The following is an 18,509-nucleotide window of genomic DNA, read 5'->3' as shown; positions in this document are numbered from 1 at the left end:
TGTTACCATGTCATATAGCTAACATTATTATTCCTCTCACCAGTTATTAATGAAAACCGCCAACTTGCACCATAGAAATACAGTAAACAGAGGGAATAGAAGCTGCAAAGTCCAATTCAACTATACCAGAATATGCTACCATGTCATATAGCTAACATTATTATTCCCTCACCAGTTATTAATGATAACCGCCAACTTGCACCATAGAAATACTGTAAACAGCGTGAATAGAAGCTGCAAAGTCCAATTCAACTATAACAGAATATGCTACCATGTCATATAGCTAACATTATTATTCTTCTCACCAGTTATTAATGATAACCGCCAACTTGCACCATAAAAATACTGTAAACAGAGTGAATAGAAGCTGCAAAAAATATGTAGCCGTGTCATATAACTAACATGATTGCTCCTCCCACCAGTTTTTGATAATTGCCGCCACTCACAATATAATTACTGTAAACAGAGCGAATAGAAGCAGCAAAGTCAAAGTCGACTGTACCAGAACATGTAACCGTGTGATATAACTAACATGATTGCTCCTCCCACCAGTTATTAATGATAACCACCACCCTGCTAAAGAAAACTACTGTAAAAGTAGAAGCCGCTAAGTCCAAGCCAACTATATCAGATTATGCAGCCATGTTGTAATTCATTCATTAAACTTCTCACCAGTTATTAATAACTGCAGAATGGCAGTAAATAGACTCAAAATAAGCTCTAAACTAGTGGTCACCATCATTTTTTAGCTTTAGCTGCCACCTTGTTTCATCATATATTACTGAGAGGCTGAAGAGAGAGAGGCAGAGGCGTGCAGGTGCGTTCAGGGATTTAAAGGCATGCCTGTTTATGGGTCTGTTGTTCACTCTCTGGGTGGAGGTGGCACTGATGATTAGAGATGTCCGATAATATCAGTATCGGGGTTTTTTTTTTTTATGGGTATCGTTTTTTTTGTTGTTGTTTTTTTTTATTAAATCAACATAAAAAACACAAGATACACTTACAATTAGTGCACCAACCCAAAAAACCTCCCTCCCCCATTTACACTCATTCACACAAAAGGGTTGTTTCTTTCTGTTATTAATATTCTGGTTCCTACATTATATATCAATATATATCAATACAGTCTGCAAGGGATACAGTCCGTAAGCACACATGATTGTGCGTGCTGCTGGTCCACTAATAGTACTGACCTTTAACAGTTAATTTCACTCATTTTCATTAATCACTAGTTTCTATGTAACTGTTTTTATATTGTTTTACTTTATTTTTTATTCAAGAAAATGTTTTAAATGTATTTATCTTATTTTATTTTATTATTATTTTTAAAAAGGACCTTATCTTCACCATACCTGGTTGTCGAAATTAGGCATAATAATGTGTTAATTCCACGACTGTATATATCGGTATCGGTAATTAAGAGTTGGACAATATCGGAATATCGGATATCGGCAAAAAAGCCATTATCGGACATCCCTACTGATGATATATTACTTTTATTTATTTTTTCATATTTTTACGGTCGACCGGTAGGGTCCCAAAGATTGACTGGACGATCGCGATCGACGAGTTGGTGACCCCTGTAACAGTAGCCTACGCTCGCTCATGTACCACAGTCATCCTCGCCAGTTATTACCGATAACCTCCGCTTTGCGCAATTGTAGTAAATAGAAAGGTTTAACAGGACACATGTCATATAAACAATGTGCTGCATGCACACAATAAATGTGTTATACTTTGCAACGAATGTGATCACTTCTCCCGCCAGTTGTTAATGAAAATTGCCACCTAGAAATATAAGAAGAAATACAGATTTAGAATAATCCATTGTCATGGCCTAATATACACTTACTCACAGATGAGCATATGCATGCCCTCAGACACAATGTAGACGTGTCATACAAGTAACGCAATAGCTCCCCACTCCAGTTATCAACGATAACTGCCCCTTTGCAATCTAATCTGGAAATATTATACAATGTCGTTATTTAACTAGAGGGCTTGAAATCAGCTAGTGTGGAAGTGGAAATAAACGGAAACATTAAAGTTGAACCACTTGATCAAGATGCAATCACGAGTTTGACAAATATTTCTGTAAAATGACCCGTGTTTGAATACCACAAATGTACTCAACAGTTGTGTCTTGACAAACAAAACATGAAATATAATTTGTGGGGTGGAGGAAAAGTCTGTAAGGCTTTTATTTCATCCATTTGAGGAACAATGACATATAGATATATAAACATACAGTATAAACTGCATAGTTCAATGTGCTGCCTAACAAAGGGACGCTCAAGAACCATATCTTTGGACCGTTTCACCGTATTTTCACACTCATAAATATATCATGGAAAGGCACAGGTACATCCCCACAGTCGTATTTGAGAGAAGAATAAATAGGTTATGGGCATAATGTAAAAGTCATATATAGGGTTGAATCATGATTAGAACAGCATGTATACAAACTGACCTGAATATTTGACGACCCCCTCTTTTTAAAAGACAACAGATTGACGGATACCTTTTTCCCAGCCGGTCCCTGCATCCAGGGGCGTCGAAAAGGGGGGTAAAGGAGACGGATTCTAGGGGCCCATGATGGAGGGGGGCCCAGAGAGGCCCCTAATGATGATGAAATTATAATACAGAAAAAATAATGACACTGTGTTGGGGGCCCTGTAAAGATTATTTTCATGGGGCCCAAAATCCCTAGCGGCGCCCCTGCCTGCATCTCTCTGGTGTGTGAGTGACTGGGAGAAAAGCTCTGATTGGTTGGGGGAAACTCACCTTTTAGTTTGCATGTAAACATTTTAAGGCCAATAATATAAGACTACATGTCATTATATATACTTTTTTCAAGGGAAAAGTACCATCTGTTAATGTGTCATGAAACACACTTTTTATATCAAGGATTCCCAAAATTAGGGTCATTTAAGCATGGGAGAAGTTTTTATTGTATTTGAATACAATTTCTGTGTTCTTTATTATGAGTTTTTGTGCAGTATTGTTATCTGAGTACCTGAGGAGGAACTATATTTTTCATTTGAGCTGAAAGAGGCCCTTACGGACATTAAGGCACTTTTGGCCGTCAAGTGCACAGCTGCTTTATTGCAGAAGTTAACATAAGAATATAAAGATAATAGTTTTAAAATCTTCACCATGAGAGCATAGAAACATCCTCTTGTGCAACTATAAACATCTTTTTAAAGTCAGCCCATCCTCCATAATGTCTCTTTTGGGCATCTTCATAGAAGCATCGAGACCCAAAGTCAGTGAGATTCCAGTTTCTATGACAAGTGGTACATGCCGAAGCCCAGAGGAGTAGCGTATAGTCCTAAGGGTGCAAAAGGCAACATGGGTCTGTGGTGGTATGCAGCGAAGGACTGTCCGTACATAGCGCCAAGTGTCAGCGGCAGCTGAAAACCCGGCTGCACGAGTGATCTGGCGGCCGCCACCGCCGCGGTCTTAGCGTCAGCGGCCATCTTCAGTTTCTCCATCTCGGCCTCCTGGAGCCTCTTGGCTTTCGCTCGGCGGTTCTGGAACCAGATCTTCACCTGGGTCTCCGTGAGAGTCAGGGAGGAGGAGAACTCGGCCCGCTCGGCGATGGACAGGTACTGCTTCTGACGGAACTTTCTCTCCAGCGCCAGGAGCTGGGACGTGGTGAAGGGAGTGCGGGGCTTGCGGTTGGTCTTGTGTTTCCTCAACTGGCAGGCAGGACTGACATGACCTGAGACACAGAACCAACAGATGGTATTTAGGCAAAACCGAATCTGAAGACCGGTTGTGAAGACACAAAGAAAAACACATTTTGGTGACAGAGGAAAGGAAATACTCCTCATTTCCAATTCCAAAGAGATCACGGAAGATAATAATGGTCCCTTGCAATTGAACCGGTCAGAAACATTATTTATATAACATGTTCATTATTTTGGATTGTTCTTGAAGTGTGCTCCGTTTTACCGAGAAGTGTTTTTAGTATTTTGAATGCATTATTCAGCTGCGCGAGAGAAGCTAATTTGAAAAGCATTGCAAAACATGTTGTTGTAATTTAACCCTTTTGGGGACTTTTTCCTCCTTTCAGGTAAATCTTTGCTCTATTTTTAGTTGTGTTACTTTGGATAGAATTCGTTTTTTCCTACAAGAGCCTTTAGTTACCGTATTTTTCGGAGTATAAGTCGCACCGGAGTATAAGTCGCACCTGCCGAAAATGCATAATAAAGAAGGAAAAAAACATATATAAGTTGCAAACTATGAAAAAAACTGCGACTTATAGTCCGAAAAATACGGTATGTTAAATTTTTTAATTTTAAGTTAAGTACCACTTGGATGGAAAAAGTTGTAGCTAACGTTTATAAAACATTAATTTTTCTACTTTTGCGCTAATATCTCTTCATCACCTTCAGTCTAAAATAAGAATAGCTAACATGTCTTGAGGTTTTTTTACTATCTTTTACAGGGGTGTCAAACTCGTTTTCTTTGAGGGCTACATCGCAGTTATGGTTGCACTCAGAGGGCCGATTTTAACAATGAGTAATATATGAATGTGTGTGTGTGTATGTATGTATGTATGTATGTATGTATGTATATGTATATATATATATATATATATATATATATATATATATATATATATATATATATATATATATATATATATATATAAAATACATGAACAATATATATATATATATATATATATATATATATATATATATATATAAAATACATGAACAATATATTTTAAATTTTACTTTAAAAACTGGCAGCTCAGTCACCAGTTTTTTACAGCATATAAAAAAAATTGAAAAACAATACCACTGTTTTTAGCGGTAAAATTCAAGCAACAGAGCTGCCAGTTTTTTTTTTACCGTAAAATCTTGTTGTTTTAATGTTTTTTTTGTTTGTTTTTTAATGTTTTAGTGTCTTACTGTATATGGAAAAAACAGTACCAAAGTTGATTTTGCGGGGGGAAAAAAAGTCAGTCAGCGGAATTTAATTTAATTTGTAAAAGCGCTTTGAGTCACTAGAGAAAAGTGCTATATAAATATAATTCACTCCACTATATAAATATAATTTACTTAACCATAAAATCTATTGTCAATTTTACAGTCTACAATTGGATTGATAATTTGTTTTGAAATCATCAGTCAAGCAGATATTTAAGTACGGTATTTATTAGGGATGTCTGATAATGGCTTTTTGCCGTTATCCGATATTCCGATATTGTCCAACTCTTTAATTACCGATACCGATATCAACCGATATATACAGTCGTGGAATTAACACATTATTATGCCTATTTTGGACAACCAGGTATGGTGAAGATAAGGTACTTTTAAAAAAAATTAATAAAATAAAATAAGAAAAATAAATTAAAAACATTTTCTTGAATAAAAAAGAAAGTAAAACAATATAAAAACAGTTACATAGAAACTAGTAATTAATGAAAATGAGTAAAATTAACTGTTAAAGGTTAGTACTATTAGTGGACCAGCAGCACGCACAATCATGTGTGCTTACGGACTGTATCCCTTGCAGACTGTATTGATATATATTGATATATAATGTAGGAACCAGAATATTAATAACAGAAAGAAACAACCCTTTTGTGTGAATGAGTGTGAATGAGTGTAAATGGGGGAGGGAGGTTTTTTGTAAGTGTATCTTGTGTTTTATATGTTGATTGAATAAAAAAACAAAACGATACCGATAATTTAAAAAAACGATACCGATAATTTCCGATATTACATTTTAACGCATTTATCGGCAGGCCGATATTATCGGACATCTCTAGTATTTATCTTTATTTAAAAAAAAATATTTTTGGAATACATGATAATATAATATTTAGATTTTGACAATATTGAATTTTAAAAGATATGCAATGGCAAGCAGTACATGATTTTTAATGTCAAAAGGGCAAGAACAAATATATTCAGGGCTCGGGATCTTTCTGTGTGGAGTTTGCATGTTCTCCCCGTGACTGCGTGGTTTCCCTCCGGGTACTCCAGTTTCCTCCCACCTCCAAAAACATGCACCTGGGGATAGGTTGATTGGCAACACTAAATTGGCCCTAGTGTGTGAATGTTGTCTGTCTATCTGTGTTGGCCCTGTGATGAGGTGGCGACTTGTACAAGGTGAACCCCGCCTTCCGCCCGAATGCAGCTGAGATAGGCTCCAGAACCCACCGCGACCCCGAAAGGGACACGCGGTAGAAAATGGATGGATGGATGGAAGAAAAGATTAAGCATTTTACTAACGCATATTATTTCCAGGCTTTCGCGGGCCACATAGAATAATGTGGCGGGCCAGATTTGGCCCCCGGGCCTTGAGTTTGACACCTGTGATTATTATAATACGGTATATGGATGATAACTCATTTTATGCAAATACAAAAAACTGAAATAATTAGTTCAAATAATAAATAATAATAAATTAAAAAAGACATGTTATGTATTTTTAATTAGGACTGAAGTTGGTTGAGAGATATATGGGGGGAAAAAATCCAAGTTTGTTTTATAAACTCTTAACCGCCTGAGGACTTTTAGGCGGGACTTAACTGCTATCAAATTATCAACGAGAAGATGCAATTTTGCAACCAATTATGGTCTTAATCGCTGGTATGAAGCCCCAAATGTATTATTTAATCATTAGGAAAATGTTTTCTTGTTCAACAATGACGAATGGGATTCCATTAGAAAAAAACAATAAACAGCTTAATGGTGATGGACGGTGTCAAAAATACGTTATTATGGCAGATTTGCATGAAATACGATGACATATGCATTGATGCTATTAATGCATGAATTGAAAAATACCCCTATGACGCAATATAAGTGCAAGTAGGTGGAATGGGTGAGAGTGGTTCTACTCACAGGGCTTAGAGGAGAGCACGCCGCCGATGACCCACTCTTCCGTCTCGGATGTTTCAGAATTGACCGGCGATGGCGGCGCAGTCGGGAAGCTCTTCCGACCGTAAAGCGAACTAAAGCCCGAGGGTGACACCACCACCGAGCCGACCTCTCCGCCGCGGCGGACCACCGTCTTCCTCCCGGACATGATCGCCTCCACGCTGAACGGATGACGATGCCGCTGCGCCACCGGAGAGGAGCCTCTCTCCTCCTCAGAGGAACTGGAGCACACATCCTTCGTAGTCTCCAGGGAAGACATCGCCAAAGGCTGGTAAGACTCCAGCGGGGGGGGGGGAAAGGCGTGGAGCAGCACAGGTGTGTTATGTCGCGTCTCCGCTGCGTGATGTGTGTTGTGTTGAGGCTGTCATGTCGCGTTTGTATACACGTCACGTGACACAAATACCCGACTTTCAGCCAATCCCCGTTCACCAGGATATGAGCAATGATGCCTTCAGGGGGCGCTTAGAAAAACGGGAGTTGCTCAATTTGGTTCAGCGGTAATGGAGCGTCACTAAAAAAATGGAGTGGTTAGTAATGAGGATTAGAAGCATTTAAGCAATAAATTAAACAAAATAGAACGTGAATCAAATTGTTTTAATTGGTAAAGACATCGAACGCTGCATTTTGTAATAAATAGGCTATGTACACACAGCATGGTGTTTTTTGATTGATTGATTGATTGAGACTTTTATTCATACTTGCCAACCCTCCCGAATTTTCCGGGAGCCTCCCGAAATTCAGCGCCTCTCCCGAAAACCTCCCGGGACAAATATTCTCCCGAAAATCTCCATGCGGACCTGAGTGAGGACAGCTTTTTTTCATGACGGGAGGACAACAGGGTGACAAGAACTAAATCATCCAGACTAGAGATAAATTGTATTATTATGTTTATCTTACTCAAAAATAAATATATTTATTAATTTAAAAAAAAAAAACTAAATAAATTTTTACTATATTTTGCTAAAAACATCAAAATTAATTGTATTTGTATTTGTATTTTTTCTGACTCCTTATTACACCCAGCCATAGAATTATGCATTTAAATAAACATGTTTGAAATAATTAATTTTAAATGATCATAGTAATTCATTTAAAATGACTATATTTAATTATTAAAATAATTGCTTGTTTATCAACAACTTTAGCATTTTATTCATTACATTTTGAAGCTCTCAGGAGCCAAGTTATGTTATATTCCTTAAGATTTATTTATGCAAGTTTGAAGTATCAATTATCTAAACACAGTTTTGTTTGCATATTTTCAGGATTTTTAGATATATACCGTATTTTTCGGACTATAAGTCGCAGTGTGACTTATATATGTTTTTTTCCTTTTTTATCATGCATTTTCGGCAGGTGCGAATTATACTCCGAAAAATACGGAATATATATATATTTATATATATATATATATATATATATATATATATATATATATATATATATATATATATATATATATATATATATATATGTGTGTGTGTATGGAATGCTTGACTTGGTGAATTCTAGCTGTCAATATACTCCTCCCCTCTTAACCACGCCCCAAACCACGCCCCCCACCCCCCCACCTCCCGAAATCGGAGGTCTCAAGGTTGGCAAGTATGCTTTTATTAGTAGATTGCACAGTACAGTACATATTCCGTACAATCAACTTGTTTAAGTCGGGGTCCACTTAAATCAATTCATGGTACAAATATATACTATCATCATAATGCAGTCATCACACAAGTTCATCATCAGAGTATATACATTGAATTATTTACATTATTTACATTATTTACGATTGGGGTGTGGGATGTGGAGGGGGGGAGGGGTTAGGATTGGTTGATAACAGCACTTCGGTCGTCAACAATTGCATCATCATAGAAATGGACATTGAAACAGTGTAGGTCTGACTTAAAGTTAAAGTACCAATGATTGTCACACACACACACACATCTGCATTTGACCCATCCCCTTGTTCACCCCCTGGGAGGTGGGGGGAGCAGTGGGCAGCAGCGGTGGCCGCGCCCGGGAATAATTTTTGGTGATTTAACCCCCAATTCCAACCCTTGACACTGAGTGCCAAGCAGGGAGGCAATGGGTCCCATTTTTATAGTCTTTGGTATGACTCGGCCGGGGGTTTGAACTCTTGAACTCACAACCTACCGATCTCAGGGCGGACACTCTAACCACTAGGCCACTGAGTAGGTTACAATGTATACTTCGTCATATTTTCTGGTCAACCTCTTGATTATTCAGTGTACTGCTGCCACCTAGCTGGAGGCCCGTGTACTGTTTATCCAAGCCTCTGTTTTCAACTCTGTTCAATGTAGAATTTGATCAATAATAGGTTAGCTGTTACTCTAACCTCATGACACTGCATGTGTATACACGCCCGATGCGGCTAATTACAGAGAATTAACGTGTAACACAGATCCTTTTTTTTTTTTTATTCTCAATGAAATGTTTCTTTTTAAATGGGACTTTCCGTCTGCGCTCTCTTGGAAGTTGCGTGCTTGGTTAAACCGCATTTAAAGCGTTGTATCACACTCAAATCGTCAAAAAACACACTTGAATAGGTTTGGGAATTGGAGATTTATGCTGCTGTGTGCCTCAACTCAGTGTTGGACGCACACCCGACGAGAATTTCACAAGCCTGCGATTCATCTGTCCTATGATTCAGCCTTATTCTTCAAGCGTCTCCTTGTGACTCGCATGAAGTAACCCATTGTAGCAAACCCTAGGTTACGTCAGATGGCAGACCCACGGCGAGAGAGAACTTACCGTTTATCTCAACAGTTTATTTAGATCTACAAGCCTTTGATGGCGCTGAGAGGATTTTAACATAAGTAGGATGTTTCACTTGAGCCCAGTTGTTTGAGTAATTTCTTATCCATTGCCTAATCGCTCTCATTTCATGCCCAGGGCAATGCTAATCGGAACGGTTCTGTTGCGGTATGATAATGAATCGCTTTTGCGCCACATCACAAGATCCGATTTACAACCTGCTGATGTTTGTGTGTGCGTGTGTGTGTGTGTGTGTGTGTGTGTGTGCACTGAACAGCCACTATTATCATTATTACAGGAATGAGGGGTTATTGACCAAAAATGGCCGCTATTTTTTCTTTTAATGCAGACCAGTCCCAACTGGGACAAGCTGCATCAAAGCCCCTCGGGATGAGAATTCTTCATCCATGCCGTTTTTCATGACTTCAGCAGTCCCGTGTAGCCTGTCCATGCTGGAGCAGAAGTGGGAGGCGGCCAGCGCTGCCTTATTAAGGTGGGGTTATTTCACAGACAATCAGGGGTTTGTGAAGGCGCCAGTGAGCGGCCAGATGAAAAGAGCGACTCCTCAGGGGAGAAACTGCTGCCTTTTTTCCCCCCTCTTCAGCTTATGATCCCTACCTCCACCTCCCTGCCTCTCTTTGGCTGTGCCTGAACGCCCCACAGGCACCTTGTCAGTCATGATTCACAGAACTTGTTTTTGGCTCAGCGGCAGTTTCCTCACTTGAACTTGTGTTGTCATACCTAATTGCCCTATCTTCTGCAATATCAGTATTTATTTTAGTTACGTTACTTCTTACCCAAAACCAGTCGGCTTGAATCTACAGAGGCCAACAGTTAGGCCCAAATGCTCCAAATGCAAGTAGTAACATCTTAAAACAACTATGTCCCATTTCTTTGAAGCAGTTCTTTTGAATTATATTTGATTACGCCCCCACTAGGAAGAAAAAAAACATTTTGCCGCCCCTACTCCGCGACTATAAATAATATCATGTCTATTGAATTGTTATAAGTACACCTCTGCATAACACTGTATCATTCTTAACGTTAAAGAAAATAACTAAATGCATTTATTCCACTCTCCAATCCACTTTATTTATATAGCACATTTTAAAAAACAATAAAAGTTTTACAAAGTGCTGCACAGTAGTTAAAACACACATTAAACTGAGGACAGTCAAGTGTAAAAAAAATTAAAAATAAAAAAAAAACTAAAAAGAGAATGCATACATAAAATACACAAAAGAAAATAAAATAGACTAAGATCACACAACTCTCATGCTGGTTCCAAGGAGTATAAATATATGTTTTGAGTAGGGCTGTCAAACGTTTAAAACATTTATAGCGATTAATCGCATTGGTCATAGTTGACTCAAAATTAATAGCGATTAATTGCAGATAGATATAATGTTTCATCATTAATCAGAGTACCCTATATAATTTTCAAGTTTTAACACTGTGAGTGGGCTATTCATTTACTTTAATGAAATTTATTTGAAACTTTATGCTTTTTTTTTAAACAGCTCAATACAAAAAGGACAAACGTGCTTTTAATGAATATTTAAAAAAAATTACCTGCAATGCGTTGGTGTCTTGCCAGATTTTGTATTTTGTGGAAATACAGAATTTGTATTCCGGCTGTAGGAGCACTTGAGGAGGAGCTACACTGTGTTTGGATACCAGTTTCACGCAATAATAACACAAAATGTGGATTGTTACTATCCTGCTTTGATTAATCTGTGATAGTTCTAAATAGGTTATACTTGTATAGCGCTTTTCTACCTTCAAGGTACTCAAAGTGCTTTGACACTATTTACACATTCACCCATTCATACACAGATGGCGGGAACTGCCATGCAAGGCCCTAACCACGACCCATCAGGAGCAAGGGTGAAGTGTCTTGCCCAAGGACACAACAGACGTGACTGGGGTGGTGAAAGCCGGGGATCGAACCGGGAACTCTCAGTTTGCTGGCACGGCCGCTCTCTCAACAGAGCCACACCGTCCCCAATAATGCTTGTGATATTCTGTACATCACAATGTTGTACAAGTTACCAGTATTAATATCTCTGCATGACAATGCCTTAACCTTCTCTATTTATTATTAAAGTGTAATATTCAGCCTGCTAAACATTCTGTAATGAAGGACTTAACCAGAACATGTTATACTTACACAATATTTCAGGCCACCCCTATATTTCTCAACTGACGTACTAGCAATTTTTTTTCGGTACAAATATCACAAAATAACATTACATTACATCTTTGACAAAGCATGATCGTAAAGTAAGACGTTTTTATTTTTAATGTAGTTAAACCGGATGTATAGCGTAACGCTTTTATTTTGAAGCAGGAAAAATGATTTATTTGAGAAGGTGCCTTGACATGTTTTGTTGTCGGACCTGAGTTGACTGACTGCAATAAATAGGTCCCCTTTCGACTTCCTTTTTTTGTCTTTCACTTCTGTTGAGGTTTTATGCCATCTTACCAAAGCAGTCACAGTAACAATCTACATTTTATGTTATCACTGCACCTTAACTGTAATATAAACACGGAAGTTAAACGCCACTCACCTCTGAACGATGCGCGCAGCAGGCATTTTCTGCAGTGATGTCGTCTCACTGTGAAACATAATCCTTTCTTGTGGGGAGAAAAACTTGCCATGGTTTTAAACCTGATATTTCAATAATGTAGCCCTTTCTTTGTCCATTTCTGCTCGCTATTTTCCCGCTTGTGGCTCATCAGTAACAAGTGAACGCAGCAAAGTTTCCCCCCAGTTAAATGCTTGAGGGTCAAAAAGGGTTAATCGCACATTAAAAAAATGTGTGCCATTATTGGAACTTGTAGTTAACGCTTTATTATCGCGGTAACTTTGATAGCCCTAGTTTTGAGACATGATTTAAAACTCATTAAAGAGGGAAACGTCCGAATAACCACAGGAATATCGTTCCAAAGTGTTGAAGCCACAGCCAAAAATGCACAATCTCCTATGGATTTTAACCAGGTTTTTGGACGACATGAAAAAAATGTATCATGTAACCTCAGAGACCTTGTGGGGGAGTAGATTTTTAAAAGTTCTGACATATATTGTGGCGCTAATTCGTCAAGAGTTTTAAAAACAAACCAGAACATTTTAAAATGAATTCTAAAATGAACTGGTAGCCAGTGAAGGGATGCTAAAATGGGGGTATTGTGCTCATGTTTTTCAGTGCCAGTTAAAAGGAGAGCAGCAGCATTTTAGACTAGCTGCCATCGAGCGAGTGAGGCCTGGTTCATTCCAACATACAGGGAGTTGCGGTAGTCCAAACGTGATTAAATAAAAGAATGGATTACCCGCTCAAAGTTGTCAAAAGGTAAAACTGATTACATTTTTTGCTGAAAGTCTTTGATGATAAAAACTGGATCCCACAACAAAGTTAATCTGCTCTTCCCGTTTAAAATCATTGTCCAATTTAAAACTAAGATTTGTAACTGTGGGTTTAAAAAAAAGAAGCATCTGGCGGTTCAGGTCACTGGGGTAAGCATTTTTGTTTACATTTAGCCAAATAAAATTATTTCTGTCTTGTTCTCATAAAAATGTAGGACGTTTACCGCCAACCATGCTTTATGTCATCAAGACAATTTAAAAGTGATTTTAAACACGTGTCATTTGTTTTATTTTTAGAGAAACATAGATTTAGGTATCATCAGCATAAAGATGATCCAATATATTGTATATATTTTTAAATGTGTTGCATGGGCATGAGGATGTACGTTGAAAATAGTACTGGTCCGAGGATCAAGCCATGAGGGACACAAGGGAGCACAGGCTAAAGCAGAATCTTCAATTCACCTACTCAGTGGCCTAGTGGTTAAAGTGTCCGTCCTGAGATCGGTAGGTTGGGAGTTCAAACCCCGGCAGAGTCATACCAAAGACTATAAAAATGGGACCCATTACCTCCCTGCTTGGCACTCAGCATCAAAGGTTGGAATTGGGGGTTAAATCACCAAAAATGATTCCCGGGCGCAGCCACCGCTGCTGCCCACTGCTCCCCTCACCTCCCAGGGGGTGATCAAGGGTAATGGGTCAAATGCAGAGAATAATTTCGCCACACCTAGTGTGTGTGTGACAATCATTGGTACTTTAACTTTAACTTTAATTTATATAAATAAATATACAGTAGGTCAACTTTATTAGCGTTGTTGTTAGTGTGTAACAGAAAACGTGCATCAATTAAGATAGACTTTTATTCATCCCACAATGGGTAAATTGTCGTAGTGCAGGTTTTAACATGCAGTAACGTAAGTAAAATGTAATAAAACACTAAAAAACAGTAATAAATAATACATATTGCACACTATCAGTTGATAAAACAATACAAAAAACACTATCTTAACACCCGTATTGTATTGCACACCTAGAAAAAAAAAGCTCCCATTAACCACAAAAGTGGGTTGTAATTCTTATTAAAACTATACATGTTTTTTTGTCCGACTAGAACTATTACAATTAGGTAAACTCTATTATTAATAATATATTCAAATTGATCAGCAGCATTAACTCAGAAGCACAATATTCAAAACATTTTTAACCTACAAAACAAAACTAAATTTACTGTGGGTTTTTTTGTAGTGCACATGCAGCTTTTTGAAGCATGATACTGCATGATACTAATAAAGCATATTCCCCAGGGCTCGCCCCACAATTTGAGAAGAACTACTCTAAAGACCAATATCCCTCTTAGTCTGACTGTTTTGTTCTGTGAAGATGCAGAATTTTTTGTCATGCAGTTGTTTCTGAAGTGTTTGTGTGTGCAAGTTTTAGTAGATGTGAATTCAGCAGTGTGTTTAATTTGAATCATTTTCCCGTTGCATCTGTTTTATGGTTTTAGATCATTTTTTATATATGGGTCTCCATATGCGCCAAAATCTCCTTAACTTGACTGTGCAGTCGGGATGCACAAAAAATCGATTAACATTCGAATTGGGATTTTTATTTATTCTCAATCTAAACCGATTCATATATTTTGTATTATATTTTAAGGATCCTTTTTTTTATTTTTTTTATGTTTTTTTAGGCCATCTCAGTGCTTACTCGCTGCGCCTGTACAGTATCAATCAATCAATGTTTATTTATATAGCCCTAAATCACAAGTGTCTCAAAGGGCTGCACAAGCCACAACGACATCCTCGGTACAAAGCCCACATAAGGGCAAGGAAAAACTCACTCCAGTGGGACGTCGATGTGAATGACTATGAGAAACCTTGGAGAGGACCGCATATGTGGGTATCCCCCCCCAGGTAAGTCAGCAGGTAAGTGGAGCATTTGTAACCTGTTTTGAAAAGGTTTTTAATTAAAATTTACAAACCAAATACTAAATTGCAAGAATCATGTTGAATCGTAAATCTATTCAGAATCGAATCGTCAACCCAGGATTTGGAGTCGAATCAAATTGTGAGTCGTTGTAAGACTTCCGCAAGGCTAAATTGGGGCCCTAAGCAGAATTTAATTTTTTCTATCTTGAGTTTGGAATTGTTTCGCACTTTTTTATTTTTGTGAAATTCTTATTAAGAATGTTTAATCAAACTTTATTTTGATGCATTTTTAGTACCAAACAAATTCATGGGAAATAATTAGTTCAATAACAAATGGTGTGTGCAAAAAAAAACTATTTCCGCACTATAAGCCGCACCTAAAAACCACAAATTTTCACAAAAGCTGACAGTGCGGCTTATAACCCGGTGCGCCTTATATATGGATTAATATAAATATTTCTTTTCATAAAGTTTCGGTCTCGCAACTACGGTAAACAGCCGCCATCTTTTTTCCCCGTAGAAGAGGAAGCGCTTCTTCTTCTATGGTAAGCAACCGCCAAGGTAAGCACCCGCCCCCATAGAAGAGGAAGCGCTTCTTCTTCTACTGTAAGCAACCACCCGCCCCCATAGAAGAAGAAGCCCCCGGATATTGCGTTTCATTTCATTTGTGTGTTTACATCTGTAAAGACCACAAAATGGCTCCTACTAAGCGACACGCGTATAACGCAGAATTTAAACTTAAGGCAATATTTAACCAAAGAACTCCAACCGCTCGATATTGGTGTCAACAGGGCATTTAAAGCACGACTGCGAACGGCGTGGGAACAATGGATGACCGAAGGCGAACACACCTTCACTAAGACAGGGAGACAGCGCCGGACGACATACGCCAACATCTGCCAGTGGATCGTAAATGCCTGGGCAGATATTTCGGTCACAACTGTGGTCCGAGCTTTCCGGAAGGCAATGACTTCGACGAGACGGAGTCGGCCATTTTGGATCCCGTATTCGCCCAACTTTTTAATTCGGACACCGAAGGAGAAGAATTTGAGGGATTTATGAATGAAGAATAACTTCAGAAAGTGAGCGTTATGTTTATTTTGTGTGTTGTGACATTAACGTTCGAGCAACATTAAGTTATTGATGCTTATTGATTGCACATTTGCACATTACCGTACATTTTGGGAGTGAACAGAGTTGTTAGAACGCTGGTTTTTAATATATTATTAAAGTTTGACTGACCTATCTGACTGTTTTTTTGACATTCCCTTTAGCGCAGTTAGATGCGGCTTATAACACGGGGCGGCTTATAGGTGGACAAAGTTTTGAAATATGCCGTTCATTCAAGGCGCGGCTTATAACCCAGGGCGGCTTATGGTGCGGAAAATACGGTACTTGAACATTTATAAACCTTTCAATAGCAACTCCGATTGGGATTCGAACTCGGTACCTCTGCAGTGCGCCACGGAATTTGACATTACAATACTGTTAGTGACACAGCAGGAAGTCGCTAGGAAGACCTTTGCCGTAAAATTTCACATAAAGTGACCTAAAACATTTTGTAAAGCATATTCAAAACATTGTTGTACCAAATTAAGCATTTTGAAGCATAAAATGGCGAGATGAACTTAAAAATATCACTACTACGGTAGTATTGGCCACTAGATGACACCAAACCAATCAGAGCAAGCTGTTCAGTATCGTGGCTACTGATTGGCTCAACCTCAGGCAGCATTACTATATTGGATTAAAGGGCTGTGAAGTTGACTAAAGACTGTTATTTAATGTCTCGAGGACTCTCGTAATGTTGGAAAATGTATTTAAAAGGTGGTAAACATGTTTTTGATGCTCTATCTATGAACATTTTCAATTTATATTTAATCATTCTTACTTTGTGGGAATTCATTCATCAAGTCTGGAACCAATTAACAACGATAAATGAGGGATTACCAGAGGTGGGACCAAGTCATTGTTTTGCAAGTCACAAGTAAGTCTCAAGTCTTTGCCCTCAAGTCCGAGTCAAGTCCCGAGTCAAGACAGGCAAGCCCCGAGTCAAGTCCAAAGTCAAGACTGGAAAGTCTCAAGTCAAGTCCTAAGTCCTGCATTTTGAGTTTCGAGTCCTTTCAAGTCCTTTTAACCACAGACTAATATATTAACACAGATTGTGTATGCTTTTCAAATGCTGTATTTATTTATTAAAACAAGTGCATTTTAAATTGCAGGAAAGAAAATTGTGCTGACATTGCACTTTATAATAGCACTATTAACCAGTCATTTTAAACATTAACTCATTCCTTTACAGAACAAACACATTGAAAAATAAAGTGCAAATGTACTTATTTGTACAAAAGTGTTAACATTGAAAAAACATGACATATACGTGAACATAACAAAAAAGTTGTACTTTTTATATGTGAGGGCCCTATGCTGCATTGCATTTGCAAAAGACCAAATTAGCCAAGAGTCTGTCAGTCATTTGTGCACGATGGGGGCGTAGTATGATGCCACCATGGCTGAAAACTCGCTCCACTGGAGCACTGGAGGCAGGCACTGCCAAGACTCTCATGGCCACTCGGAACAGTGAAGGAAGAGTCTTCATGTTCAATGCCCAGAACAAAAGGGGGAGAGAGTTGTTTTGGGTTGGTGCACTACTTGTAAGTGTATCTTGTGTTTTTTATGTTGATTTAATTTAAAAAAAAAAAAAAAAAAAAAAAAAAAATCTTGTGCGGCCCGATACCAATCGATCCACGGACCAGTACCGGGCCGCGGCCCGGTGGTTGGGGACCACTGAGGTAAACAACCAACAGTATGTCAGAAAGCTAGCTAAAACGGTACACATATTCATAATATAGTATACATTTTAACTGACCTTTATTTTACTATTTTTGTCTTTTTTTTAGGTGGCTAAAATACGCGGTGCTGCTGACCGCCGTCTAACGTTACGTGTGATATATTGACTAACGTAACCCTGCTTAAAAAAATCACTGAACAAAAAGTATGAATAAGGTAGTGAACTGCAACAGATTCCCGTGTTTGCAATAACGTTATAACGTTAGCAGTGAGTTTACAGCCTCACTGATTTAACTACACAGCAAATAAAAGTCACGTTACTTAGCCAATTAACGTTATCTTACATTCAAAACTTACCGTTCTTTGTGCAACTTCAAATGCCGGACGAAGTTGGAAGTTGTTTCCTCTCCATCAGTAATTTTCGAACCGCATGTGTTGCATATTGCAAACCGTTTTGTGTTGACCACCTCGTAATTTTTATACCCAAACGAAATTATTTTAGGTATCATTTTTTGTTCACTGGCGTGTGGTTTGGACATGTCTTCTTCGTTGGTTGTCCTGCAATTTGATTGGATGAATGCTGTGTGATGAAAACAAAGTAGATCTAATTTGATTGGCTGTTGTACTGAGACCACACCAGCTGACACACGCAACGCTGATAGACAAGTACACAATGAAAAATACGGAGCGCTCCCGAATAACTTTTTCATCTTTGGGTTTTGGGGAAAGTAGCAAGTCATGTCAAGT

General features: G+C 38.3%; 1 protein-coding gene across 1 annotated transcript; it reads right to left on the bottom strand.

Moving 5' to 3' along the window:
• Window positions 1-2,187: 2,187 nt before the first annotated feature.
• msx2b (muscle segment homeobox 2b) lies at window positions 2,188-7,341 on the bottom strand. The gene is made up of 2 exons (XM_061961613.2): window positions 6,873-7,341; window positions 2,188-3,724 (listed from the first exon to the last, which is right to left on the bottom strand). The coding sequence occupies exons 1-2, from the start codon at window positions 7,165-7,167 to the stop codon at window positions 3,285-3,287; spliced, it is 735 nt and encodes a 244-aa protein (XP_061817597.2). The 5' UTR covers window positions 7,168-7,341; the 3' UTR covers window positions 2,188-3,284.
• Window positions 7,342-18,509: the final 11,168 nt, after the last annotated feature.

The sequence above is a fragment of the Nerophis lumbriciformis genome, linkage group LG09, assembly GCF_033978685.3.
Source record: "Nerophis lumbriciformis linkage group LG09, RoL_Nlum_v2.1, whole genome shotgun sequence".
Lineage (NCBI taxonomy): Eukaryota > Metazoa > Chordata > Actinopteri > Syngnathiformes > Syngnathidae > Nerophis > Nerophis lumbriciformis.
Note: the sequence above shows the minus strand (reverse complement) of the source record. Positions and strands in the feature narration are given on the sequence as shown.